Below are 24,780 nucleotides of genomic sequence, written 5' to 3' on the forward strand. Positions count from 1 at the left end.
GATTTTTTGAAATTGCAGATATGTAGAGACAGTGACAGTTCAGTTGTTAGAATGGAATGCTGCCAGCTGGCGAAGTCTTTCGTTTGCCACCGGCTGGCCGCCTTGAGCACAGTACTGCCTAAAAAAGATATTCTCGACAAACAAAAGTCTCACTGTTCGTTCCTCCATCTCCCGACGTTCTTTTAGCGAATCGTACTCTGCAAAGCACCGTTCATGATGACGGTTTCGCATCTTAAGGACATATCTCTCGCAATGAGGAGTGCCGAGTTCATCGATTTGGTGTTCATGTGCCGTAGACAGTCTTTCAATGTCAATAAAGACATTCTTTGTACACAGCCAGTTTTTCAAGGCGGATGTTCGAAGCACCCCATTAGGCGCCACCAGGCTGGTTAATTGTCCTTCAAATGGTAGGGTTTATGCACCCCCAATATCGACATGAAGGGATTCGACCTATCAAATATCGAAATATTTGTTTAATATCTCTACACTAAGATTTCTATGGGCGTCAAAGAAAGAGAGCCCTTAGCAGAGCCGTCGAGATGAAAGCTCGGTAAGAATATACTACACGAGACGCTCACACATTTCCAATCATACCGCATTGCATCCTATTGAAGGCCGAAAAAATGGCAGCTTCCTCGGAGTCGAATCTCGAAAGCTAAAATGAAGATCGCCAAGGCAATAGCAGCTTGGTATTGGGAGTGCCATCCGCAGCTCGTACCGCGCAGTTCTTGGCAGTCGGTCATGGTGCGGGAACTCATCATCTTGACACGCTTACGCCTAACGGAGGGCTTCTCTGAGAGTGCCGTGTTCAACTTTGCTCGCCCGGTCGCCTCAGCAAAGCCCGTCACGTTGGGTTCAAGAAAAAAACACAGTCATGAAAAACAGTGCTAAAAACTCGGCAAACATGAACGAAACCTCGCATCTGGTTCAGGACACAAGAGGTATTCTCAGCGGGACTGTAAAGTAAAGGTTCCTGTCAAGAACTCCTCCAAGTCTTCTTCAATATCGATGATATCAAATCATGCAACGTGACTTGTCGCATTTGCCAGCACAAGCAAAAGTCGATACACTCCTACAGCTACACCAAAGTCCTCGCCAAGCTTCACTGTAAAGCCTCTATAGAGTAAGGCATTCACATCTGTCTCCCCCACCCCCTCCTTCCCCCTACAGATCCGGTAACAATACACTTCTGAATGCACACCTTTGTCCGAATTTCTAGCTGCCAAGTCCTGCAAATCGTCGCCAGGAGGGCCCGCAACGCGGAGGCAGAGGGAGAGGCTGAGGGCAAAGGTCCTCTCGGGGCAGAATAACAAGCCGAAAAGGTTACGAATATAAGCTATATGTAGTCTTGTGGGCTTGTTTCGAGGGTATATATTGCTGTGAGTGATACTTGTAGTTTTCTCTGTTTGGTTCAAAACGTAGCTGCTGTGCGATATCACAGTGGCAAAGTGGGTAGCTATCGGATAGCTCAGTGCTGGGGTGGCCCGTGCACAAGCACCAAAAGTCCAGGCTAAAAAAATTCATGCTAAAAAGTTCACGCCTGGGCCGGGCGGCAAGTTCTTCTTCTTTTTCTTCACACCTGCACAGCTCCTTAACGTCTTCGACGCCATTGCCGCTGCACCCAACCCGTTGGCCCAGCATGGCGACGACGCAGACTCCCAGCAAGTACGTCACTCTCGTGTCGGGTGACGGCTTCGAGTTTGTGGTGCTGCGTGAGGCAACCATGATCAGCCCGATCATCAAGGGCATGCTCGAGCCCAGAAGTGCGTGAATCGAATATTCCCTCCGGCTGGCCAAGTGGCGAGCCTACAAAGGCATGACTCGGTCATTGCGTGCGGCCCAGATGCTTACCAGTAACCAATTCGTTGCAGGCCAATTTTCTGAGGCCAAAGATGCGCGATGCGTGTTTCAAGAAATGAGGTAAGCTCTACGTGCCATTTTTGCCGTCCGCCATGAACTGGCGGGGAGGGGATGACGATATGGGCGCCACGTCGCCGAGCTTTGTTTCCTGACAGAACCACCACGCCATTGAACTGTCGTCTTCTGGCGGCGGCGCGTTCTGGGTGAATTCCAACTACACTTGAACCGACTCTTGCCTCGCATTCTCAATCCTGCAGTCTCGTCTGGGAGTCAAGGGCGTGGAGCTAACCTGGACCGCCAACAGCGCCGTGGTGCTCGACAAGGTTGTAGAGTACTTTCACTACTGGTACCGATACCGCAACAGCGAAGACGTGCCCGACATGGATATCCCCGTCGAGATTTGCCTCGAGGTGTTGGCGGCGGCAGATTACCTGGGCCTGGACCAGTAAGCGCCGCGGCGGCTCGATCCCCCGCTCGACCGAATTCTAACTTGATTGATTACCAGGGGCAAGATGAACAAATAATTTTCGTTCGGACACGGTAGGCGTTATTTTTTTGAGAGTGGCAACCTGTGATTTTGGCGTTTCGGAGTCGTACTTGGCGCAGCACAGACGAGCAACAGCCTCGCAGCATACATGGAATAAAGACGATGGCTTTTTCTTTGGCCTTTGCGTTCAACGACTTTGCAATGTGACACAAGAATCTCGAAGGGGTTCGAAGATGTCTCCCTGCATACGTGACTGCACCATTTCAGCATATACGTTCTACTCTTCAGCTCCCCCGTGGGTCGAACGTCTATTAGAGATGGAAGATTGAAACATCCCGCTCACTCTGTGTAGCTCATGTGTGCATTGAGTGTTCACTTTTTCTGCTGGGAAACATTTCATCGTCGTGCTTGTTCCTTGTGCCTCGTACGTGTTCTGCGGTGTAAAATGGTATGTTGGGGGAAGCGAAGCCGTCGTGGCAAGGGATGATTCACAGGTAGTGCATATATATTGTGGTGCCGTCGGGACGGGTGCTGTACCGGTTGACTGAACAGGGCCGCGGCGTGTCATGCTGCGCGTGTCAGCGCGACGACTGGGTATGGCGGGTCGGCAGAACGGTCTGGAGTCTGGACAGGTGAGCTGATTATTAGTGAGTAGCATGGATGAAAAGACGCCTCCTGCTGGTTTTGTCAGCGGCAATTGGAGCTATGAGGTGGGTACAAATGGCTCTTGGGAGGCGAGGCTTTTACCGTCTGTGCGAGGCTCTCAGCTGGGCGTGCAGACGCTGCAGCAGGGCGCTGCAGGCAATTGTCACCGGGTGGCACGTAGCATCCGGCAGTATCATCGATATTGGCCCAGACTACTCCGTAATCCGCACTGGTAAGTAGTACTGGTAGCTAGGCACGACTGGGTTGGCTCGTGTACTTACTCGGCATGCATACTGGTACACGGCCAGGACAAGTTGATTGATATCCCATGAGTGAACAGTCCACCCCCGCGGGTTTTCCAACATTAAAAAGTGGCTCTCGCTTCTCGGCAGCTATAAATCAGGCTGCAACCAACAAGGACCCAGCAAGGTAGCAGTGGCGGGATGGTTTGAGGGTGCGAGTTATTGGTCAAAGTGGCTGTACCTGAGTATTCGGAACGCCATGGGAGCAACGGCATGGCGACAATAGGGGGGACGAGGAGGCAAGCCAGCAGATGACCGGGACTCGATTCAGCTCTGGGCCAGGTTCGGATTACTGTCATGGTAATTTCCAAGGAGGGCGCTAAGTAGGGTGGTGGCCGTCAGCGCTGGAGTTGCTTGGCATGGGTCTCGTGTGTGTGCGCGGGCGGGTGCGTCTTGACTCTTGAGTTCTTGGACTGTCTAGAGACTACTATTATCAGTTGAGCTTGCTTACGGGTAAAAGTTTACCTTGGGCTTGGCCTTGGCACCGTTGTCAGCCACGTCTACAAGCTACCAAAGACTTACCAGCAACTACAGAGCATTTACATGGTTGCCCTAACTAATATAATAATTTAGTACCATGTTGTGGGCGTGGACGTGGCTTGGCTTCTTGCATTGTTAGTCCCGCAAGCCCGGTAGTTGGCACACCACTACTCTGTAAGTACGGATTAACCGAGTACAGGATCGGCATTCGCCTTCGCAACGAGTCAAAGAAGAAATTGTAGAATCAGCATCAGCAGGTGGACGCGGAGAGTTGCTTTTCCGGCGGTTTTTTTCTTTCCTTGGTTCCCCCCTTCTTCTTTTCCTCTTCCTCTTTCTCTTCTTCTTCTCCTCCTCTTTCTCTTCTTCTTCTCCTCCTCTCTCTCTCTCTCTCTGTGTGTGTTTATATCTAGCTTTGCTAGAGGAGCGCGCGCCGGGATGCGCGGAGTGACCGGCGGAGACGGGGAGTCCGGCCATGATGTAAAAAATATGGGATCGGGTTCCCGACTGATGTACTGAGTAACAAGTGGTTCGGAACGAAAGAGGGGGAGTGATACCGCGCAAACAGCCATTTCCTCTGTCCTTCTCTCGTGGTCGAGCCAAGGCCTGCTGCGCCCGCGTTCCGATGGCTCGTTACGCACCCGAGTGGTCCGTCGTTTCACTCTGCTGAACCTACCAGTACTGCCGGCCGCCAACACAGCGTTGCCTTGTTTTTTATTTTCTTATTCTTATTCTTGTTGCTTTTTTTTTTCAGTGCTATTTACTGTGATGGAAGCTCCTGGGTTGTCTATACGCACATGATCATCATCATCATCAAGTATGTTACCATGAATTCATGAACCTGCCCTTGCTTTTCTTTTCTTTTCTTTTCTTCTCCTGTGCCTTCGCTTCGGACGAGTGCCGAATACTTTCCGTCTCTCTCTTAGGTCCTTCCCTGACTGGATTCTGGCCCACTCACTCACTTCGCTTGGCCGCGCGCGCCATTGACACGTAGAAAGTGTGTGTCTGTTTTCTTCCTACACCGACATGACGGCAACCTACTGAGTAGCCTACCAAGTAGCGTAACCTTCGGTCTATTTTCTTGGGGCACTGTCATTCGGTGGTTTTGCTTTTTTTTTTTCTCTCTCCTTCTTTTTTTTTTTCCTTCTAGTTTTCTCTTCTTGTTTAGGTGGTTAGCTCCGCGCGCCGGAGGGTTCCGCCTGTGCGGCCCCTCTCCCGCCTTGATGTCGCATTCAGGGCCCGGGTCCGCGGATGGGGAACCACGGTGGAACAGGGTACAGCAACCACCAGTCCCAGTAACAGTCGGAATTCTCAGACGATGAAACAATTTCGGATCAGAAGATATATACATGAAAAATTACAGTGTGGCGCATGCTCAAAAAAACGTGTTACCACTTTAATTACATCTGCCTCCACACCCAAGTATTGGCTGACGATCCCTTTTTCCTTCTATACACGCCGCGCCACCCCCCCCCCCCTCTCCCAACTGATACTAAACTAACTAACTGACTAGTTAACTATCTAGGATGATGGATGCCAACTGAGTAACTATCGACCACATGGGGCGGACTCCTCTGTCAGTGCGGCCTTGGCCACCACCGACAGACGGGAAACGTTCATTCGGGTAATAAAACTGGCCGTTGTTCCAATTCATTCTTTTTTATTTTAACTCTCGACTTTCTTTTTTTGGGTCTTCTTTTCTGTCTCAAGTTAAAAATAGGAATCTCTTTTTTTTTCTTTCCTTTTTCTTAGACAGTTTGGTTTCTCAATCGTCACAATCCTACCCACGGCTCGCTTCCTCCTTCCAAAACACCACCTCAAGACGGTACGACACTTTTCTCGTCCACCACTGGACTGACTCGCCAAAAGCCTCTCAAAAACGAAAAGAACAAAAGAAATTGTTCGCCTTTCTTCTTTGAGCATTGAGGCCTGACTCTCCGAGATCCCAAGGCCCTTGCAGAAGAAACAAAGAACCAATACCAAAATCCAACAGATGGGGGAAACCAAAAGCATGGCGGCGCCTGGTATCGCCCACACGGACGGCGCCAAGCTGTCCGTTCTTCGAGGCTATGATACCTCCCATCTCGTCGTCGACGAGACTTGGGTGAAGCAAAAGTCTGGCGAGGTTCAATTCCCCAAGTCAGTATTGCCCGGCTTGTCGTTTCTCTCCTTCTGTGACTCGAACGACGGCTAAACATGGTGTTGTGTGGTTTTCAGATCCAACGCTATCCAGGATGAAGATGCCATTGCCGAAGGCGGACGAACATATCATGGTTACAACGCTGGCTGTACGTTTTCTTTTGTTTTTCTTTTCCTTCTATTCATTGGCTTTTTCAATGGGTTCTATACTAATCACCATGTCTTCTTCTCCGTCTCTACAGCTTACTACCTACCAAACGATCCTGTACGTTGCACAGCGCCCAAAAAGACCCTCTACGGGCTTGGAAAATTTTCACACTTCCTTTTTTTTTTTTTTTTTTTTGGCTGACCCGAATTACGTGCAGGAGGAGCACGAACGACTGGGTATGTCAGACCTTGGCTCGACCGGCCGGCGGGTCTTTTCAGCGTGGCGTTTACTAACGATAACACTTGTCTCGGTAGACCATCAACACCGCATGGTGCGCCTCATTCAACAGGGCAAGTTGGGCCTGGCACCCGTCAAGGACCCGAAAAACGTCATCGACGTCTGCACGGGCACCGGTATCTGGGCCACGGAATACGGTAAGTTGGTAACCTCTGCATTGGACGGCGGTCACAGTTCCAGAGACAAACAGATGCGCCTGCATGCACACACACACCCGTTTGTTTCGGCTGGGTTCTCTCTTTCTCTCGCTCCCTCTCGTCACCCAGTCGCGCCTCATCTTTTCCTTTCTATCTTCGTCATTGTTTTTTTTTTTTGGCTCGTCCCCATCCCACCCTTCCTGAGCACGGTTTTCTTCCCAAGGAGAAAGGCTAACCCGCCGGCGCCAATGCGCACCACGCACCACCAGCCACCGAGCATCCCGACTGCGCTGTCGTGGGCAGCGACCTGAGCGCCATCCAGCCCCGCGAGGGCGTGCCCAACTGCACTTTTGTCCAGCACGATGTCGAGAAGCAGGACTGGGACTATGGCGGCCTCGAATTCGACTACGCCTACTTCCGCTACATGGTGACATGCTTTGACGACATGCCCTCGGTGCTGCGCAAGGCCCGCGACAATCTTCGCGAGGGCGGCTACCTCGAAATCTTTGACACCCCCATCCAGGCCCTCAGCCTCGACGGCAGCATCGACGGCACCGCCCTCGAGGAGTGGGGCGACGTCGGCCGCGCCGCCGGCCGCACCCTCGGCCGCGACATGGCCAAGCCGAGGCAGTACAAGCGCTGGCTCGAAGAGGCCGGCTTCGTCGACGTCGTCGAGACCATCATTGCCGCCCCCGTCAACGAGTGGTGCCGCGATGAGCACCAAAAGGAGGTCGGCCGCTTCATGTTTCACGATTTTTACGCCCTCATCGGCGGCCTCAAGAAGGTGGTACTCGCCGCTGGCTACTCGTCCGACGACGCCGACGACTTTTTGCGCCGCGTCCGCGCGACGATTGAGGATCCCCATGTACATGCCTACTACGAAAAGTGAGTTTCTTTGTTTTTTGAAAGCACTTGTTGTTCTTGCCCTTTCATTGTTCACGCTTAGTCTTCCTGTGCCTGTGTGAGGTTGCAGCGGGCCGGAAAAATGTCTAGTGTGTGTTGCGTGTGGGCGTGCGTGTTGTGTGTTCAACCACGCAATAGGCTTCGGCCCGCTCTAAACCCAAATTTCGATATTCGAAAAAAGGGCCCAAATCCAAGGCTAACCATGTCGGCTCCGCTCCTTTTAGGTATATTGTTTATGGTCGCAAGCCCCGTGCGGATGAAGTCGCCGCCAAGCTTCCCATAGACGAGGCAGAAAAGGAAAATAATCAGGCCGCCGAGGGCGACGAAGAGAAGCCATCCAGCCTGAGCGGCATCATCATCTCTTCGCTCGTCATGTGCAGAGACTCTGTGCGGATGACACTTCGAAATAGGCTCGGTTTGAATATTTGAGCCCAGCAGCCCCCCCCTCTCCCTCTCCCTTGCCCAGTTCACGAAGCATGTCATGATAGCGCTTGTATTTTGTTTTCAATATTTTTACCCTGTCTTATTTTCTGGGGTCGGTTTTGTTATTTCCTGTGTGACTTAGGCCAGAGGCGGTTTGACAACTCTGGTTCGAGTTTGCAATTCTGAAAAAATATTGAGTCTTTTCTGTCAGCTGGTTGCGTTTATTTGACTTACTCGTTATTATTGATAGACAAATGCAAATAGTCTACCTCCCCAGTTTCCCGAATTACCTTTCCTGACCTCTTCCGCCTTCTCGAACTGGACCAGTGCGTGGTACTTTCTACTCCTTCCGACACCGTCTGCAAGTCTGGCGACCAGATTGCAACCCCCACCGTTCCAACGCCGCGGCTGCAGCATTGGGGCTGCAAATGCATGCAATCCCTGATTCGACAGCCAGCAAGTTGGTCGAGTGGTGCGTCCCGCAGCTTACTTACAGAAAGTTCTGTCTCGGGCCTTTTCGACGCGGCTGCAACGTTTGCTGGGGGATCCGCCGTAACTACGGCTTTCCGGCGCTCCGGCCACGTCTGCCACTGCGACGGGGGAAAAACATAATTCGGAAGTCGCCCGCGCGGCCTCAGCCTGCACGACCCCCCGGTCCCGCGGGAACGATGTTGGGTTAGTGGCGAGGTCGGCTTCTTCCCGTGTACGTGGAAACAAATGTTCTAAACCCATGGGGGAGGAAACAAGAGTAATGCACGCGGTGCTGTTTTGGGGCCAACGTGAGTTGATCCGTCACATTTCGGCTGTTATAGCGGTGTCGCTCGCACCGGTCAAGGCATGACGCACGTCAAACCGTTTTCGTATGAAAATCCACAGAAAAAAAGAAAAAAAGAAGAAGAAAAGCCCCGAAAAAGAAAGCAACGAGGTGGAAGATGTACATCATACGATGATACATTGTCCACACTAGATACGGTATTGATTCGCCGGGGAAGTCCTTTGCTCACGTAGCAAGGATCCGAGAGGCCCGAGACTAGCCCGTGTCTCAAGTCCATCACAGATTTTGGAAATTGGCTAGACGGAGAAATGATGAACACCATGATTTTGAAGTTGCCGTGACTTGATTTATACATGCGAGTACAAAAATGACTTGGGAGGCATGTGAAGCCTTTCCGGGGTCAACAGCCGTGCCGGTATTTACGCGAACAGGCGTGACGCCGGGATGCCGCACTGGCGTGGTGACAAAACCTGCAGTATCTGATTGTTGTGAGCGCGACAGAGGAATTGGAGCTGCAAGATGGCAACTTCCTGGGCCTACTACCTGAATTTTCCTCGACTATCGGGGACTTGTTACCGCGTTTCGCCTTCCATGCATATCAAAATATCCACGAAATATCCAATGTAAGAGGGCCACAAGGAAAGAAGACAACTCGGCATCCGGTCACAGTGATACATCCACTTGAGCTTTAGGAAGGACGGCCAATGTCAATTCAGTAGACGTGGCGACGGTACTAGCTTGGCGGCCAGCAAGTCCAGAGCTCGGAATCTCAACGCTGTGATGAAGGTCTATATTTCCATGTCTAGCTAGATACGTCTAAGCTACCGAGCCGCACGCCATGTTCCGAAACGCCGGGGCTTGTTTTTTTTTAGGTTTCTCAGACGCGCGGCGCTTGAATCTGCCTCACAGCGCCGCGGGCTGCTCGTCGAGCTGCGCGATGATCTCGGCGAGCATGGCCCTGCTGCCCTCGGCGACGCCGGCGGCGGCCCAGCGGTCGAGGTCCTCGTCGCGCGGGCGGCCCTCGGCGTCGAAGCTGGCGAGCGTCTTGGCGTTGGCCGGGACGCCGACCGAGGTGGGCGCGACGCGCATGCCGACGACGCCGAGGACGGTGCGGAGGTGGGCGGCGACGGAGGCGCCGCCGCGGCCGGCGTACGAGACGACGCCGGCGGGCTTGCCGGACCACTCGTGGAAGAGGGCGTCGACGGCCGTCTTGAGGCCCGCGGGGACGCTGCCGTTGTACTCGGGCGTGAAGAAGACGAAGGCGTCGTAGCGCCGGACCAGGGCCGACCACCGCCGCGTGTGCTCGTGCGCGTAGGCCGGCGTCGGGTCCTCCTTGGGCCGGCCCGCCGGGTGCACCGGCTCGTCAAAGATGGGCAGCCGGTGCTCCGCGAGGTCCACCGTCTCCAGACGCACCCGGCTCGCGGCCGCCGCGCCGTCGAGGTACTCCTTCTTGATGTAGTTGTGGATGTGCGGGCCCATGCGCGGCGTCCGCGTGCTGCCGATGATGAGGGCAATGGTTTTTCCGGCGGCTGGCATGGTGAGTGTGTTGGTGGTGGTGTAACAAGTTATATTCGTTGATGCTGTTGGTTGGTTTTCAGGTGCTTTTTTATTCTTTCAGTCTTTTTTTCTTGTATCTGGTCTTGTGCTTCCGGAAAGTGAGGCAATTTAAAACACCATCGTCGGTCGAGAGCGTTTTAATGCTAGAAAATAGCCTCACAGGAGCCTTGCTTTTATAAGCTTTGACTTTTCGCAAGCTTAATTAATAACCAATCTACTTACTTGGCGTGCCTGTCGCCGGTAATCATGACCAAACATTAGTCATGAAACACTGCATGAGAGAAATAGAATAGCGACATTGTTAATGTAGTTGCAATTTTCATGTCAGCAATTTTCGCCGCCAATTTCGCCTTTGCATATTCTTCTCTTTTATTCCATTTCAATTCATTTTTCCTTGATTCGATTTGGCGTTTGCAAGACACTCGAATGGTGCTTCCAGTCGCATCTGCCGCCCGAGTCCACCAAAAATGGGCGGCGCTAGGTCCCGAGACATGATTCCGTCCTCTCAAACGCGAAAAAAATGGGCTTCCAACAAGCCGTGCCGAGCAGCCATTGTCTTTCGCCATGGCCACAACGACTCTGGAATCGGGCGGGGTGCGAGTGGCCGTAGAGGGATGCGTGAGTATAATCTCATCTTCCGAGTTCTTCCCAATCGGCCCGCTAATTGATGTAGGGCCATGGTACACTCAACGCCATCTACGCTGCCGTTGATCGGTCCTGCAGGGAGCGGAAATGGGATACTGTCGATCTACTCATCATTGGCGGAGATTTTCAGGTATTTCCGCACTCGATTCCGTATCAACCATGATTCTTGCGGCGGATTGGCTAATTTTTTCCCTCGTCTCTTCCTTCTTCCTCAGTCTGTCCGCAATGCGCAAGACCTTGCCGTCATGGCGTGCCCGGTCAAGTACCGAGAGCTGGGCGACTTTCCTGACTACTATTCCGGCGTTCGCAAGGCGCCCTATGTCACCATCTTCATCGGCGGGAACCACGAGGCCAGCTCTCATCTCTGGGAACTCTACTACGGCGGTTGGGTGGCGCCCAACATTTACTACATGGGCGCCGCCAACGTCTTGCGCTTCGGGCCGCTGCGTATCGCTGGCATGTCTGGTATCTGGAAGGGCTTTGACTACAGGAAACCTCACTTTGAGCGCCTCCCGTTCAATGACAATGAAGTGAGATCATTCTATCACGTGCGAGAGATTGATATCCGCAAGCTGTTGTTGGTGCGCACGCAAATTGACATTGGCCTGAGCCATGACTGGCCCAGAGGTATCGAGAGACACGGCGACTCGGAGCGTCTGTTTAGACAGAAGCGTGACTTTCGCCAGGAATCCATCGATGGCACGCTAGGAAACGTTGCTGCAGAATATGTACTCGATCGTCTCCGGCCACCATACTGGTTTTCTGCCCATTTGCACGTCAAGTTTGCCGCGTTGAAAAGCTTCAGTTCACCACAACCAAGCTCTGGTTCGAAGCTAACGGAGAAGCCATTACCCGATGACGAAGAGGCAGAAGCTCCAAAAGAGGCTAATCCTGACGAGATCGACTTAGATCTTGACGACGACGATGATGATAATGCAGATGTGCCCGTTCAGATGCAGCCAAGCAGTGCCACAGTGCCACCGCCGCCAGACGGGCTGGACAGCTCGAAAGATGAGGTATCAGAAACAAACAAAGTCTCCGAGGACCTGTTAGCTCAGCTGCCGGCCTCTTTCACAAAACCTCCGCCACGGCCCAAAACCATCCCTGGGCAGCCTGTTCCGCCAGGCATCACAAATGAGCATGTTCGCTTCCTTGCCCTTGATAAATGTCTTCCTGGTCGACGATTTTTACAGCTATGTGAGATACACCCTTTCGACAAGGCAGAATCTACACGTTTTCCTCCAAGTGAATCATCACCCCGCTACAGACTAGAGTACGACCCGGAATGGCTGGCTATTACTCGAGTGTTCCATAGCGGGCTTGTCATTGGTGACCCTGCCTCCCAGACGGCCCCAGATTTGGGTGAGGACGAATACATCCCCCTCATAGATGAAGAAAGAGAGTGGGTAGAGGAACACATCATCAGGCCTGGCAAGTTGGCGGTTCCCGAGAACTTTTGTCAAACGGCGCCACCGTACGAGCAGGGCACTCCCGAAATCGTGCACGATCAGCCCGAAGAATATACCAACCCGCAGACGGCAGACTTCTGTCAGCTTCTTGATCTGACCAACTTGTGGGATTCTGACCAGCAGGAACGGCAAGAGAGGAAGAGTCGCGGACCTGCCCCAGTTGACAGAGGCGGCAGAGGGTTTCATGGCGGCGGCAGAGGACGTGGTGGTGGTGGGCGTGGCCGAGGAGGCGGACGTGGTGGTAGGGGCGGTGGAAGGGGGCGTGGATTCCGCGGCAGATGGTAAAGTTGCGTTGATACCGGTCTTTGAAATTGAAACTTGATCGAGGGTGGAAGAAATAACGGCTGTAATGTAAACTTGCTTTGGGGGGGCTCACACTAGCGATTGCATGTTCCGTGTAAGACGGTCTTTGTTATGAAAGTTCACAAACGAGCACAGTCAGTTGTCGTTCTGAGATCTAGCTCATATCTCCCACGTAATCTCTGCGCAACAACCCATAACTTTCCTTATTCCTTTCGTTTTCAGGTTCCCAACAGCAGGGCACGTCGGTGACAAAAAAGGCACACTGCCCAAGTACAGGATGCTATATGTCCTGCAATCTTTGTGCTCTTTCCACACTGGTGTCTGCATTATTTTCTTTCCTGCTTCTCACTTTTGGGCATTGTACCAACTTTCTTTTTGTTCACAATTTTTTCTCTCTCTCTCTCTCTCTTCTTCATTCATCGTGAAGCAATTGTTAGCGGCCTCGCCATTGGCAGTGGAGCATCAGCCGCACATCAGTCCAAATAGCTAAAACTTGGCCACTTCCACAGCTGGAAAGATGGAAATCAGGTCGCTGCCACAATACCAGCACTCGGCACTACCGAGCCATTCTTGTATCCGCCTTCTTGAGCGCCTCGACTCTGCCACCGCGGAGGGCCACCTCACTTTTAGGGTGCACACTCGCAGCGTCGACGAGCCCGGTCCCAGCTATCACTGCCTCTCGTACACATGGGGCAACCCGTTTGCCCACGGCAATGGCTTCGCAGCCCATTTCCATGACGTAGCGCAGGCGTATTCGCCCGATGCCCGCATTCCCATCGTCCTGGACGGCCAGGCATTTCATGTGCACAAGAACCTGCACGACGCGCTGGCGAGCATCCCGGCCACCGCGTACGCGGACGACCTGAATAGGCACACGAGGGACAAGGGGCAGACGTACCTGCATTACATTGGCTCTCAGGGCATCGCGGAGCACGTGTCTTTCTACGTGGCGCGGGGCGCGTCGGTCCACCTCCGAGACGAGGACGGGCGGACAGCTCTGCACCTGGCGGCCATGGGCGGCCATGCCGAGTGCGTGCATGAGCTCTGCAAGGTGGGAAGCGTGCGGGGTGCAAAGGATGACGGCGGTCAGACCGCTGAGGATCTCGCCCTGGAATCTGGACATACGCAGGTGGCCGCTGTGCTTCGGGCCATGGCCGCTGCGGCAGATCCCCTGCCTTGTGCCGTCGCGAGGGAAAAGGACGGTGCAGAAAGACTGATTTGGGCTGATGCCGTTTGCATCAACCAGTCAGACATGGACGAGAAGAGTACACAGGTCGGTATGATGGATAGGATATACAGCAACGCGGTCTACGTCCTCGCCTGGCTCGGGCCAAAAGACGAGCACACAGATCTCGGGTTACGGACCGCAGACATCTTGGTCAAGCATCTTGATGCCTTCAAAGGAAGCCGCATATCGCCCTGGCTTGGCCACGATCGGGACAGGTACGCCGAGGCTGGCGTGCCGCACCTCGCACAAGGGGACTGGAACGCCCTGGCCAGCATCTACCAACGGCAGTGGTTCCGCCGCGCGTGGGTTATACAAGAGGCGATCCTATCGCGCATCCTACTGGTCTACGTAGGCGATCGGCTCGTGCCCTGGTTCGATCTGGGCACGCTGGCGCAGGCGCTGCGCCATCAGGAGGCGAGGCTGGGCGCGACCCTGGGCACCCGCTACGAGCCGACGAACAGTGTCGGCGTGTCCGTTGAGTGGAACATGGCCGAGATGTTCCAGTGGCGCACGCACATGGGCATGACGCAGCGGGGGACAGCCGACGTGGCCGCCGCGCACAAACGGCTCTTTCAGCTGGGCGAGCTGGTCAGCTCGTTTTGGACATTCCGAGCCACGGATCCCACGGACAAGATCTTTTCCGTCTACGGTCTGATCAATAAGTTCACGAGTGATGGCGATGGTAGTGATGGCGGTGGTGGTGGTCGCGCGCGCCATATGACGGATTACAGGCGCTCGGTTGAGAGCGTCTATACACGCGCGACAAGGCAGATTATCAGGGAGCAGGGGAACTTGGAAATTTTGTCCAACAGTTTGCACTCCGAGGGCCGACGCGGTAGTTTGCCGGGCTGGGTTCCTGACTACAGTGTGCCGGCGATCAATCCTGTGCCGAATATCTTTGCTGCCAGTAAAGGGCTTGACTTTGAACTGCCGCCGCCAGACCAAGAAGACGACAGTCCACAGCTGCAGGTAAAAGGCCTACGTCTCGGAACTCTCTCACAGGTCTCCGGCAGGCAGGGGACTCGGCCGCTAGAAAAGTTCATCTTTGAGCCGAAATGGTTGCAGATGGTGCTCTCGTTAAAAGACTTGCCCAACAGCCAGACTCGCCCGCCTCTGGCCGAGCTCCTGTGGCGCACGTTGTGCATGGACATGTCATACGGCGGCTTCTTCAGCGCCTCCGACTACGGCGGGACGGCGCCCGACGAATACCGGGATCAGTTCACCTCCTTTGTGCTGCTCATGCTCATGGCACTCGCCGATCGTAGGGTGCTGGAGAGGAACGGCATCGACCCCGCCGCCTCCCCCGCCGCGGTGAGTATGTTTGACGTCTCCTATGACCCGTTCAGCGAAGACCTCGCTATGACACTTCGGGACCTGGACGCCATCATCGCGCGCGATGGAGACACGTCCGCCAGCTACATGCCGCCGAGCAACCTGATCGTCCGATTGTGGAACGACGTGCGCTGCACCATGGTGCGCTGCACGGCCGTCGTCGGCGAAGACGACGGACCGTACGATTTTGACGTGCCGCGCGAGGTACTCGAGGGCAAGAACAGATGCGTCGGCACGGGGTACGTCTGCACCGACTCGCGCATGTTTCGGCGGTGCTTTAGCTTCGCTTCGGCGTACTCGGTGGCCTTGGGATACAGGCAGCTTGTCACCGTCAACGATTTGTACCTGGGGGTGGCGCCTCTGCCGGCGGAGGCGGCTGACGAGGTGTGGATTTTACCAGGGCTAACATGCCCGGTCGTACTGCGAAGGATGCAAGATGAGGAGGAGGATGCTGTCTTTTTGTTCATAGGTTGCTGCTATCTTCATGGGTTGATGCATGGACAGGCTGTCGAGGAAGCCAAGGCGAAAGGTGCTGAGCTTGTAGATATAGTGCTGGTTTAGCGCATCGGTTAGCGATTCTGAAAGGTAACCTTTTAGACAAGTAGGGTAGTCTACAAGACTTTCCGTACAGTGTAGCTTCGCTTCTGATACTATTTCTGTATGTAGGCACAAAGTAAAGGGCGGGCGGGTTGTGCTTTTTGGCGGGGCTTCGCAGCTGCGCCCCAGCAACCATCCCAATTTGGAAGTGCAGTAAACACGGACACTATGCCAGCATCATCACGAAATCGGACCCCGCCAACAGTCGCCCCTGGTCACTCTCATCACTGCATTTGCTATTCACATCGTCTAACACAAGAAAAAAGTGTGTTTTCATCGTCTGCATACAGTCGCTAGAAGCCGTCTCTCGCCTAGTCCGCCCGCAAGCTCACCGCTGTATTACCTACCCCTCGCTGCCCTTCCAACACCAGCTGCCCGATTGCCCTGCTAACCGTTGGAATGCAGACCCGAGTCGCCTCTCGCCCATCAAAATAACTGCCTACAAAGCCCCAGACGAAAGCATCGCTCTCGCTCGCAATGGCTCAATTCCTCACTACAGTGTTTGTTCCCCCGTCCAGAATTCTGCATCCTCTACCCCATTCCTACCTATCTCCCGCGAGACGCACAACAGATGGCTGCGATTGCACGGCTCTTGACGAGTCGGTCCCGCGGTACAATCGCACGCCTTCAAGACGACACCGTGGCCGTTCACGAAGACTCTCCAGATGTGTCGCTGCCCGGACACGACGAGAAGACCGCGCGCGAGAAGCTGACTGCTGACACGAGTATGATGAATCACAGCAACCAGCGCGCAAAGAACCAATTCCGGCCTCGCGCCGGCAAGGGCGGCGCTACCAGCTACCAGCTGCGCCAATATGCCGAGGTGACCCTCGGTGGAGGGAGCCTTCGCAAGGTCGTGAAGCTTCCTGAGGGCGAAGACGAGAATGAGTGGCTCGCCGTCAACAGTAAGAAGATACATGTCTCTATGCATGCATATAGGCGGGCACCGCTAACACCCATCAGTGGTCGACTTTTACAACCAAATTAACTTACTTTACGGGGCCATTACCGAGTTCTGCTCTCCGCAGTCTTGCCCCGAGATGAAGGCTACAGACGAGTACGTTACCAGTGGATGCCGGGGCGGAGCAAGGCCGCTGACAAGTTCAGATTCGAGTACCTCTGGCAGGATAACGACAACTACAAGAAGCCCACAAAGATGGCGGCACCTGCATACATTGAGCAGTTGATGACTTGGGTCCAGGCCAACATTGACAACGAGCAAGTACTACCGAGCAAAATCGGTGAGTGATACATTCGTATTGTCGCATTCCAATCCCGTAGAGTGATAGCTAATAGAGTATCTTCGCAGGCGTACCGTTTCCCAAGTCGTTCCCAGCGCTTGTCCGCCAGATCTTCAAACGCATGTACCGTGTTTACGCGCACATTTACTGCCACCACTATCCCGTCATTCGCGAACTTGGCCTCGAGCCGCACCTCAACACAAGCTTCAAGCAATACGTTCTGTTTATCGACGAACACAGCCTCGCTAGCGGCCGCGACTACTGGGGTCCTCTAGGAGATTTGGTCGACAGCATGCTGAAGAGCGATTGAGGTCACAAAAAGAGCATATTTTGTATTAGTAATTAGCGTCGGCAGTCTTTGAGCTGTGATTTGGACGATTGGAAACGAGATGCTCACAGAATGGCGTTCTTCGGCTGGATTTTAATATTGGCATGAGAGGGGCTTTTCGTTGTTGTTTGTCGGACATGCTCTGTTTAGGTTTGCATGGTACAGAAACTTTCAGTTATAGAATGCATCGTGACCTCAACCTGGCGACCAAGTACTGTATGACGGTTATTGTACGTGATGACGATTCTTCCGCTATACGGGCCGTGTTCGATTACTTATTATAGAGAAATAATGAACCGTGGTCCACGTTCAGAGATGAACAACGCCTTTGAGCAACCGGGCGAATGGTTTAGTGGTATAATACTCCCTTAGCATCTGTTCTCCAACAGGTTCAATGATTGGGAGTGGTCCGGGGTTCGATTCCCCGTTTGTCCAAAACTTGCTCAAAAGCGTTTCTTTTTGCTAATCTAATTCTTGGATGATTTTTTTTTCGGCCTCAATTTGCAGTCTGATTTCTTAATTTTCCTTTTTTTGCGCAATCAAAATTCATTTGCAGCTCCGTCACTCTTCCATGTAAATTATTTTTGGGCGTGCCTCTCGTGCCTTGCATTCGGCTGACGAAAATGGGCGGGTGTCATCGGATTACCTAACCCGACTTGATGCCTGGCCAGGCATCCAAATTCCGAAATTGCCGGAGAAACCTCGACGAACTACGGGAAAGCTCTCAACCCTCCCAATCGCCCTCCTTCTCGACCGCAGATACCCCTTCCAGAACGCCAGGCATCTCGAAAACCTGACAATTCCCCTCTTCGCCATGTTCTCCCGCCAGGTCCTCCGCGCTGCCCGCGTCGCCGCTCCCCGGCGCCTCGTGGCCACCACCCCCGTGCGCACTTTTGCCGCGGCCGCCGCCAACGATGTTAAGCCCCCGGTCCAGGTCTTTGGTGTTGACGGCACCTACGCCTCCGCTCTCGTACGTTGCCAATTCATTCGCCATGAAAGAGCCGTTGTCGGGTCCCTCGAGGGTTTTTTTTCTACAGCACAATTGAGCACGCTGCTTGCGCGGTGTGTCGCCTCGAAACACGTATAACGCTCACCAGCCTCGAATATCGGGACCCGCTCGGAGACAACAGAAATGGTGTTGCAAGACAGGATCGCGATGGCTGCTGACATGATTTATCTCCCAATTTTTTAGTACACGGCTGCTGCCAAGTCGTCGACCCTCGATCCTACCGCCAAGGCTCTCGCCACTCTCGGTGCCATTGTCGACAAGGACGCCAAGCTTAACGACATCCTAGCCGCCCCTACCCTAAGCACCGAGGACAAGTCCGCCATTGTCGCCGAGCTCATCAAGCAGGCCGGCGGCGGCGGCGCCACCGTCAAGAACTTCCTGGAGACTCTCGCCGAGAACAACAGACTCGGTCTGCTCCAGGGCGTTTGCCACAAGTTCAACCAGATCATGTCCGCTTCCCGCGGTGAGGTCGAGATGACCGTCACCTCTGCTCAGGTATGCCTCACAAATACAGAAACGAATGTTGGTGCAAGTGCAAGCAACACTAACGCGAATTGCCTCACCAGCCGCTCGACAACAAGACCCTCGCCAAGCTCGAGACTGCCGTCAGCAAGTCCTCGTACGTCGGCGCCGGCAAGAAGCTCAAGGTCACCAACGAGGTCAACTCGGACATCATCGGCGGCCTCGTTGTCGAGGTTGGCGACCGTACCATCGACCTCAGTGTCTCCTCTCGCATCGCCAAGATGAACAAGGTCCTCACCGACAGCCTGTAAATTACGATTCCCAAAAAACGGAAAATCCGAACCACGCCATAGCCCATCTGCATTTTACGCCCGTCGTCGACCACCTTTTTCTTCTTCGGGGAGGAAACAAGCCGTTTCTCTCAGACGCAAATGACACAACTTTTGACCACTCGAGCGGAAACTGGTTCCGAAGCTTTTTCATCTCAAATGGTTATCGTATCTCTTTTGATCGTTCCGATTTGCCGTTAGAGAAGGGGTCAAAGGAGAGCCAAAAGAAAATGGGAGAGATCGGGAGGAGGAAATGGGTCGGGAGAGAAACATTTTTGCCCTTGGCTCATAGTAATTTTTCTTTGTTACATCACACACCCCCTTTGTTTTTTCGGACAGAATCTCTACCGTACCTCGGAGAGGCGATCCTGTCGTGTATGAAAGCTACCGAGATAGCGTGGAAATGGCTTGCATATGAAATAGAAAGCAAATTCTTCATCTCGCTTGTTTCAAATCATCCGCCAACTATTATTGTTAGACTGTAAAAACATCCGAGGGGTGGCAGCATGTTCGTTCGGTGCATTACATGGGCCAGAGACTTTGAACATATTTATATAAAAGCCGCGGATAGTACAAGCGTAAAAAGCACAAAATTTGACTATTTCTTTTCAAAAATCTATCAGTTCTAGAGCTGCTCTCGTGTAATGCATGTAACTCGTTCTCATTGCCCCCAAGCAAGATGGGCGAGTATAGTTTTCTCTCGCTTCACTCCCAGCATAGAATTATTGAGCACCACGACCACCACCGTTGCCGCTGCCGTTACCATTAGCAGACGTCTCAAACTCGTCGGCATGCGAGAAGCGGTCAGACTGCATGTCGTCTTTGTAGCGGCTCAGCTGGTCTGAGATGTAGGCATGCATATGCGAGTCGGCTTCGGACTTTTCGCGGGCGGCGGCGCCGTGGGTCAAGACAACACCATCCGAGACGGAGGCGCCGTCGGAGCGTAGGTCGTCGTTATCGTCCAGGGCAAAGTCACTCCGGGCGCCGATGGAGCGCGCCGTGGAGGAGCGGCGGATGCGGTGCATCTGCGGAGATTGCGGGACGCCCACCTCGACGCTGCGCTGGAATATGTCGTCAAAGTAGTGCGCCATGCCGATGGATGGCGTCCGCGGCGTCTGCGGAAGACGACAGCTGACACTATATGGAGTGGTTAGTGACTCTTTCTGAGTACTTTTCGTATTAGCACAACGGGATGAAGCTTACCCCGTATCGTGAATCATTCTGGCAATCAGACCAGTCCAGCCCGTCTGGTGGCTGGCTCCGAGACCACGTCCAGTGTCACCGTCAAAGAATTCGTGGAACCAGAGATAGTCTTTCCAATTCTCATCGAAGTCAAGCATATCGTTCCCGGCATTGACACTTCTTCTGCCGTCGTCTGTGCGAGCGAACAAGTGTTGCAGGCGGTGCTGGATCTCCTCAGACACCTTGCCCAAGTGCATGTAGTCGCCGCTGCCAGTCGGGCATTCAACTTGGAATTCGGGTCCATAGAACAGATAAAATCTCTGCAAAGATTCCACCAATAGAAAGTTGACGCACAGCCATATAGGGCCTCTCCAGTTGCTGTTGCCTCCAAAGAGGCCACTGTCCGAGTCACCGGGAACATAGCCGACCTTGAAGACTTGTCCGTTGACATCCATAGAAAATGGATGGTCTTTGTGAAATTTGGACAGAGACCGAATGCCATGGTCGCTGAAGAATTCGTCTTCGTCAAGCATGCGCTTTAGAATCTTTTCCAAACGGTCCTTACTGACGATTGAAAGAAGGATTCTGTTGCCTTTCCCCCTCTTTCTGATGCTAGCCATGTTTCGCTCGGCGACGTCCAAACGGTTGTGGATGAACCATTCAACACGCTTACGGAACGACGGCAGCTTGTTCATGAGTTCCGGCTCCAGCGTCGTTGTGGCATACAGGGGAATGAGTCCAACGAGCGAACGCACAGGCAGCTGCTGAATGTACGGGCCGCCCCAAGAGATGGCGTCGTAGTAGAAGCCATCTTCATCGTTCCACAGCGATTGCTCAGCTGTGTTGCCTGCTCTGAAAGTCATGGCATCACTGATAAGGATGAAGTGCTCAAAGAACTTGGACGCAATATCCTCGTAGATGCGTCGGTGCTTGGCCAGCTCTAGCGCAATATTGAGCATGGACAAGCAGTAGAATGCCATCCAGCCCGTACTGTCTGCTTGCTCCAGCACACCACCGGTAGGTAGGGGCTCTGACCGATTGAACAGACCAATATTGTCGAGACCAAGGAAGCCGCCTTCGAAAACATTTTTGCCATCCGTGTCTTTTCGGTTTACCCACCAGGTAAAATTGAGCAGCAACTTTTGGAACACACGCTCCAAAAAGTCCAAGTCTTGGCGACCATAGAGTTTTCGCTCAATTTTGAATGTGCGGAACGTAGCCCAGGCATGTACGGGAGGGTTCACATCGCTGAAGTTCCATTCGTAGCTGGGCATCGTTAGCGGGCGACGCGGGCGAGAAATACCGATAAGTACTCACGCTGGTAGTTGACCGTTGGGGTGGCAGTACCACTCCCTAGTAAATAAATCAAGCTGCTTTTTGGCAAAGTCGGGATCTATCATCGCCAAAGGAATACAGTGAAAGGCACTATCCCAAGCAGCGAAAAACGGATATTCCCACGAGTCAGGCATGGACAGGATATCGTCACAATACATGTGACGCCATTGTGTGTTGCGAATTGATGCTCTTTCTGGTGGGGGTGGAGGGGTCGCGGGGTCACCGTTTGCCCATTGATCCCAAATGAAGAGATAGTGTTGCTTTGTCCACATCATGCCAGAGAATGCCTGTCGCTGAACGCTTCGTAAGTCATCGGTCATGGGCAGCGGGCTCAGGCGGTAGTAGAACTCGTCAGCCTCGGCTTTGCGCTTTTCAATGACGTTGTCGAATTCCTCTTCGTCGAGGTAGCTCTGCTCTTTCTTGGAAAAACGAAAGCGTACGACTGTGGACCATTAGCCATTTGCTCGTGTTTCCAGTTTTGTGCTGCGTTACTGACCTGCACATTCGCCAGGGTTCACGCCGCCATCCTCGTTGAAGCTGAACCAAGCGGCACATTTTGTGCCAGTTCGCGCAGGATTGACGGCATTCTTTTCACCATTCACAATGTAGCGATGGAAACCGTCTTTGACATAAGGCTGTGTGTTCTTCTGGTCATAGAGAACGTTGACATTGGTATCATTCTCGGTAAAGATGAGTTCCGGCAGAACATCTTCCCCGGTCGAGCCTACACCAGGAGAAGGCGAGAGTGTGAGATGTCTTTGTCCGAGGCTCCAGTGGTTAGAAGAGGCAGACAGCTCGGAATTTGCAGTCATGGTAGGTTTCCTCTCTGGAGGCTCTATGCCCCAACTCCATGTGTTGCGAAACCAAACCTGGGGGATGATATGAAGCGGTGCAGGATCAGGGCCGCGATTCCATGCTGTGACTCGGAAGAGGAGCTCATCAGGATCGTCCTCCTCTTTAGCCGTCTCAATGAAGATGTCCCAGTAGCGGTCTTGGTCAAATGCGTCCGTGTCGATGATTTGATATTCCTTATCTTCTTTCGATCGTTTCGCATTCTCGTCGATGAGCTCTTGGTAAGGAAAGGCTTTCTGGGGATACTTGTACAGGAACTTCATGTAGGAATGCTGACCAGTGTTAGCTATGACGGCAGGAAAGCTAGTTAGGTTTCATACAGTCTAGAGAGCACCGGTTAGCGTTTCATTAGGTCATGCTGGGGTATTGGGCGGGCATACAGGTGTGTTGTCGACATGGAAATGCGCTTCCTTGACGCTCTCGCCGTGGTTACCCTGGGGATTGGAAAGACCAAAAAGACGCTCCTTCAGGAAGTCACTGCAGGGCGTTGATAAGCCGATGCTCAGGAAAAGTTAGCGGCGAGAGGAGTAACATACTCTTTTTCATTCCAAAAGCTGAAACCAATATTTTGCCAGCCGTGGGTGTCAGATACACCGGCAATGCCGTCTTCACCCCAGCGAAAAGCTCGCGATCGGGCATGTTGGTGCGGGAAGTCTGGAGAACAATCAGATTGTGTGCGGGCTGGCGGGGGGATTGGCAGCAACGGGTAAACATACGGCTCCAGGCATCACCATCGTGGCTGTAATCCTCTCGAACTGCAATGCTTGTTAGAAGCTTCGGAACTCTCTGGAAAGGAACTTTTCATGGTGGCGGTCGGTTGCGTACCAGTAGCCCACTGTCGTTCTGCGACGTAGGGACCCCATTTCTTCCAGTAGCGCTTGCGCTCGCGATCCTCCTTGAGGCGGCGCTCCTCCTCAGTAAGATACTCGTGGCCGTCAAAAACAACCATAGTTTGATGCAACGGGGGCCAATTGGAGCAAACGGGCGGTGTATTGGAGAGCAGTGTGAGGAGGCGGAAGAAGCACGAAGAGAAGTCGTTCGTCCACTTGGTAGCTACTAGTAGGCGGTTGCGGCTTATCGACTTGGCGGGGCAACTTTTGTAGGTGATCTGTCGAGCTAATTTAGGTGCAGCCAGTGGGGAGTGTCTGATAGCAGAAGCGAAGCAGCTTATTGCAATCCGTACCTCCAGCAGGGCAGAAAATAAGAGGCCACCACACACACAGACTCGGAGTAATGGAGAAAAGCTATTAGACTACTGTCACCTGGACATACTGTTCTCTGCTGCATACATATGCTCTGAGACGTTATTTGTGCTGCGGCGGTGAACTACATGAGTATGGAGCTTGTCGCCATCGACGTCTTAGAGGCAATCGATGACGATACTGCCCAAGCCAGAGGCACCAATTGGCTACATGGGGCGGTGGGCTGTCACAACCGGGAGCCACTGTATCTACAGGGGGGGAGGTGTCTTGACAGGCTTAGTACCTGTCAGTACCTGGTAGGTATTGTTCTCAGCTCTTCCATAAGTAGGTACTGAGGCAATACTTAGAAGAGCGTCTGTTACAAGAAAATACCCTTTGTTTTCAAGGTGAAAAACCACTTCTTTCCAATTTTAGATGGTATGCCTCGGTGCCTACCTACTAAGGTTGCAGCCTTTCCGGCGCGACACTAATAAGTCTTATATTCCCGAGCAGCAAAATGTGCAGCACCTTGCAGCCACCTTGCAGCCTACGGATACTTAGTGCGTACTTACCTTGCAATGTACTTAGGTAGCTATTTTACCAGCAGATCAGTACTTACTGGGTACTTACCACCACACACACACACATTCAAGACGTGTTTCGGGTAGATGTTCTTTTGTGCTTATCGTGCTTATCATGCTTATTGACGCCCATCTCTTAGCTGAAGCTAATCAAACAAGGCCAAGTAAATACGTTGATTTGACAGTTGATAGTCGACAGTCGACAGTTGCCAGGTAGCACCGCCTCATAAACTGTGTGGCTTAGCTTTGAGTCCTAAACTCATAAGTAGGCTCTACTTACTACTTACTTAACTCATGCGCCTACCTTAGGTACCTACCTACCTAGTACTCAAGCCCCTACGGCTACTTGTACTTGCCTCAGTACTCGTAGCCGTGGAGTAAGTACCTATATAGGTACCTACCTAGGTACTAAGGTAGGTACCTTGGGTAGTCAGGCTGGCTCATGCACTGGCTCGCCGGCTTGTGAAAACCTTCAGCTTCGCTCCGCCACTGGCTGTCGTGGCTTTATCCCCGTCACCCTCGTCATAATTTCTCTTCCGCAAACTTCTTCATGCCA

General features: G+C 53.0%; 7 protein-coding genes and 1 non-coding gene across 8 annotated transcripts; 6 read left to right on the forward strand and 2 right to left on the reverse strand.

Moving 5' to 3' along the window:
* Window positions 1–1,639: 1,639 nt before the first annotated feature.
* Window positions 1,640–2,384, forward strand: V2A60_001607 (elongin C; the record flags this gene model as incomplete). The annotated part of the gene is made up of 4 exons (XM_083252966.1): window positions 1,640–1,763; window positions 1,872–1,920; window positions 2,165–2,305; window positions 2,366–2,384. 4 exons carry the CDS (start codon window positions 1,640–1,642, stop codon window positions 2,382–2,384), a joined length of 333 nt encoding a protein of 110 aa, XP_083109092.1.
* Window positions 2,385–5,782: 3,398 nt separating this feature from the next.
* On the forward strand, window positions 5,783–7,824 carry V2A60_001608 (class I SAM-dependent methyltransferase; the record flags this gene model as incomplete). Its single annotated transcript, XM_083252967.1, has 7 exons — window positions 5,783–5,910; window positions 5,989–6,059; window positions 6,153–6,175; window positions 6,276–6,294; window positions 6,373–6,492; window positions 6,762–7,377; window positions 7,620–7,824. The coding sequence occupies 7 exons, from the start codon at window positions 5,783–5,785 to the stop codon at window positions 7,822–7,824; spliced, it is 1,182 nt and encodes a 393-aa protein (XP_083109093.1).
* Window positions 7,825–9,496: 1,672 nt separating this feature from the next.
* On the reverse strand, window positions 9,497–10,129 carry V2A60_001609 (NADPH-dependent FMN reductase; the record flags this gene model as incomplete). The annotated part of the gene is made up of 1 exon (XM_083252968.1): window positions 9,497–10,129. One exon carries the CDS (start codon window positions 10,127–10,129, stop codon window positions 9,497–9,499), a length of 633 nt encoding a protein of 210 aa, XP_083109094.1.
* Window positions 10,130–10,714: 585 nt separating this feature from the next.
* On the forward strand, window positions 10,715–15,688 carry V2A60_001610 (RNA lariat debranching enzyme; the record flags this gene model as incomplete). The annotated part of the gene is made up of 4 exons (XM_083252969.1): window positions 10,715–10,768; window positions 10,824–10,925; window positions 11,011–12,343; window positions 13,077–15,688. The coding sequence occupies 4 exons, from the start codon at window positions 10,715–10,717 to the stop codon at window positions 15,686–15,688; spliced, it is 4,101 nt and encodes a 1,366-aa protein (XP_083109095.1).
* Window positions 15,689–16,295: 607 nt separating this feature from the next.
* On the forward strand, window positions 16,296–17,275 carry V2A60_001611 (Mob1/phocein family protein; the record flags this gene model as incomplete). The annotated part of the gene is made up of 4 exons (XM_083252970.1): window positions 16,296–16,629; window positions 16,688–16,781; window positions 16,832–16,965; window positions 17,034–17,275. The coding sequence occupies 4 exons, from the start codon at window positions 16,296–16,298 to the stop codon at window positions 17,273–17,275; spliced, it is 804 nt and encodes a 267-aa protein (XP_083109096.1).
* A 356-nt stretch (window positions 17,276–17,631) lies between these two features.
* Window positions 17,632–17,728, forward strand: V2A60_001612. Its single transcript has one exon. It is a non-coding gene; the product is annotated as a tRNA-Ala (tRNA).
* A 379-nt stretch (window positions 17,729–18,107) lies between these two features.
* Window positions 18,108–19,075, forward strand: V2A60_001613 (ATP synthase delta subunit family protein; the record flags this gene model as incomplete). The annotated part of the gene is made up of 3 exons (XM_083252971.1): window positions 18,108–18,263; window positions 18,486–18,797; window positions 18,869–19,075. 3 exons carry the CDS (start codon window positions 18,108–18,110, stop codon window positions 19,073–19,075), a joined length of 675 nt encoding a protein of 224 aa, XP_083109097.1.
* A 740-nt stretch (window positions 19,076–19,815) lies between these two features.
* Window positions 19,816–23,411, reverse strand: V2A60_001614 (Six-hairpin glycosidase-like protein; the record flags this gene model as incomplete). The annotated part of the gene is made up of 8 exons (XM_083252972.1): window positions 19,816–20,230; window positions 20,297–21,541; window positions 21,593–22,052; window positions 22,107–22,734; window positions 22,843–22,939; window positions 22,999–23,116; window positions 23,179–23,217; window positions 23,288–23,411. The coding sequence occupies 8 exons, from the start codon at window positions 23,409–23,411 to the stop codon at window positions 19,816–19,818; spliced, it is 3,126 nt and encodes a 1,041-aa protein (XP_083109098.1).
* Between the last annotated feature and the right edge of the window lie 1,369 nt (window positions 23,412–24,780).

The sequence above is a fragment of the Cordyceps javanica genome, chromosome 1 (genome assembly GCF_051103115.1).
Source record: "Cordyceps javanica chromosome 1, complete sequence".
NCBI lineage: Eukaryota > Fungi > Ascomycota > Sordariomycetes > Hypocreales > Cordycipitaceae > Cordyceps > Cordyceps javanica.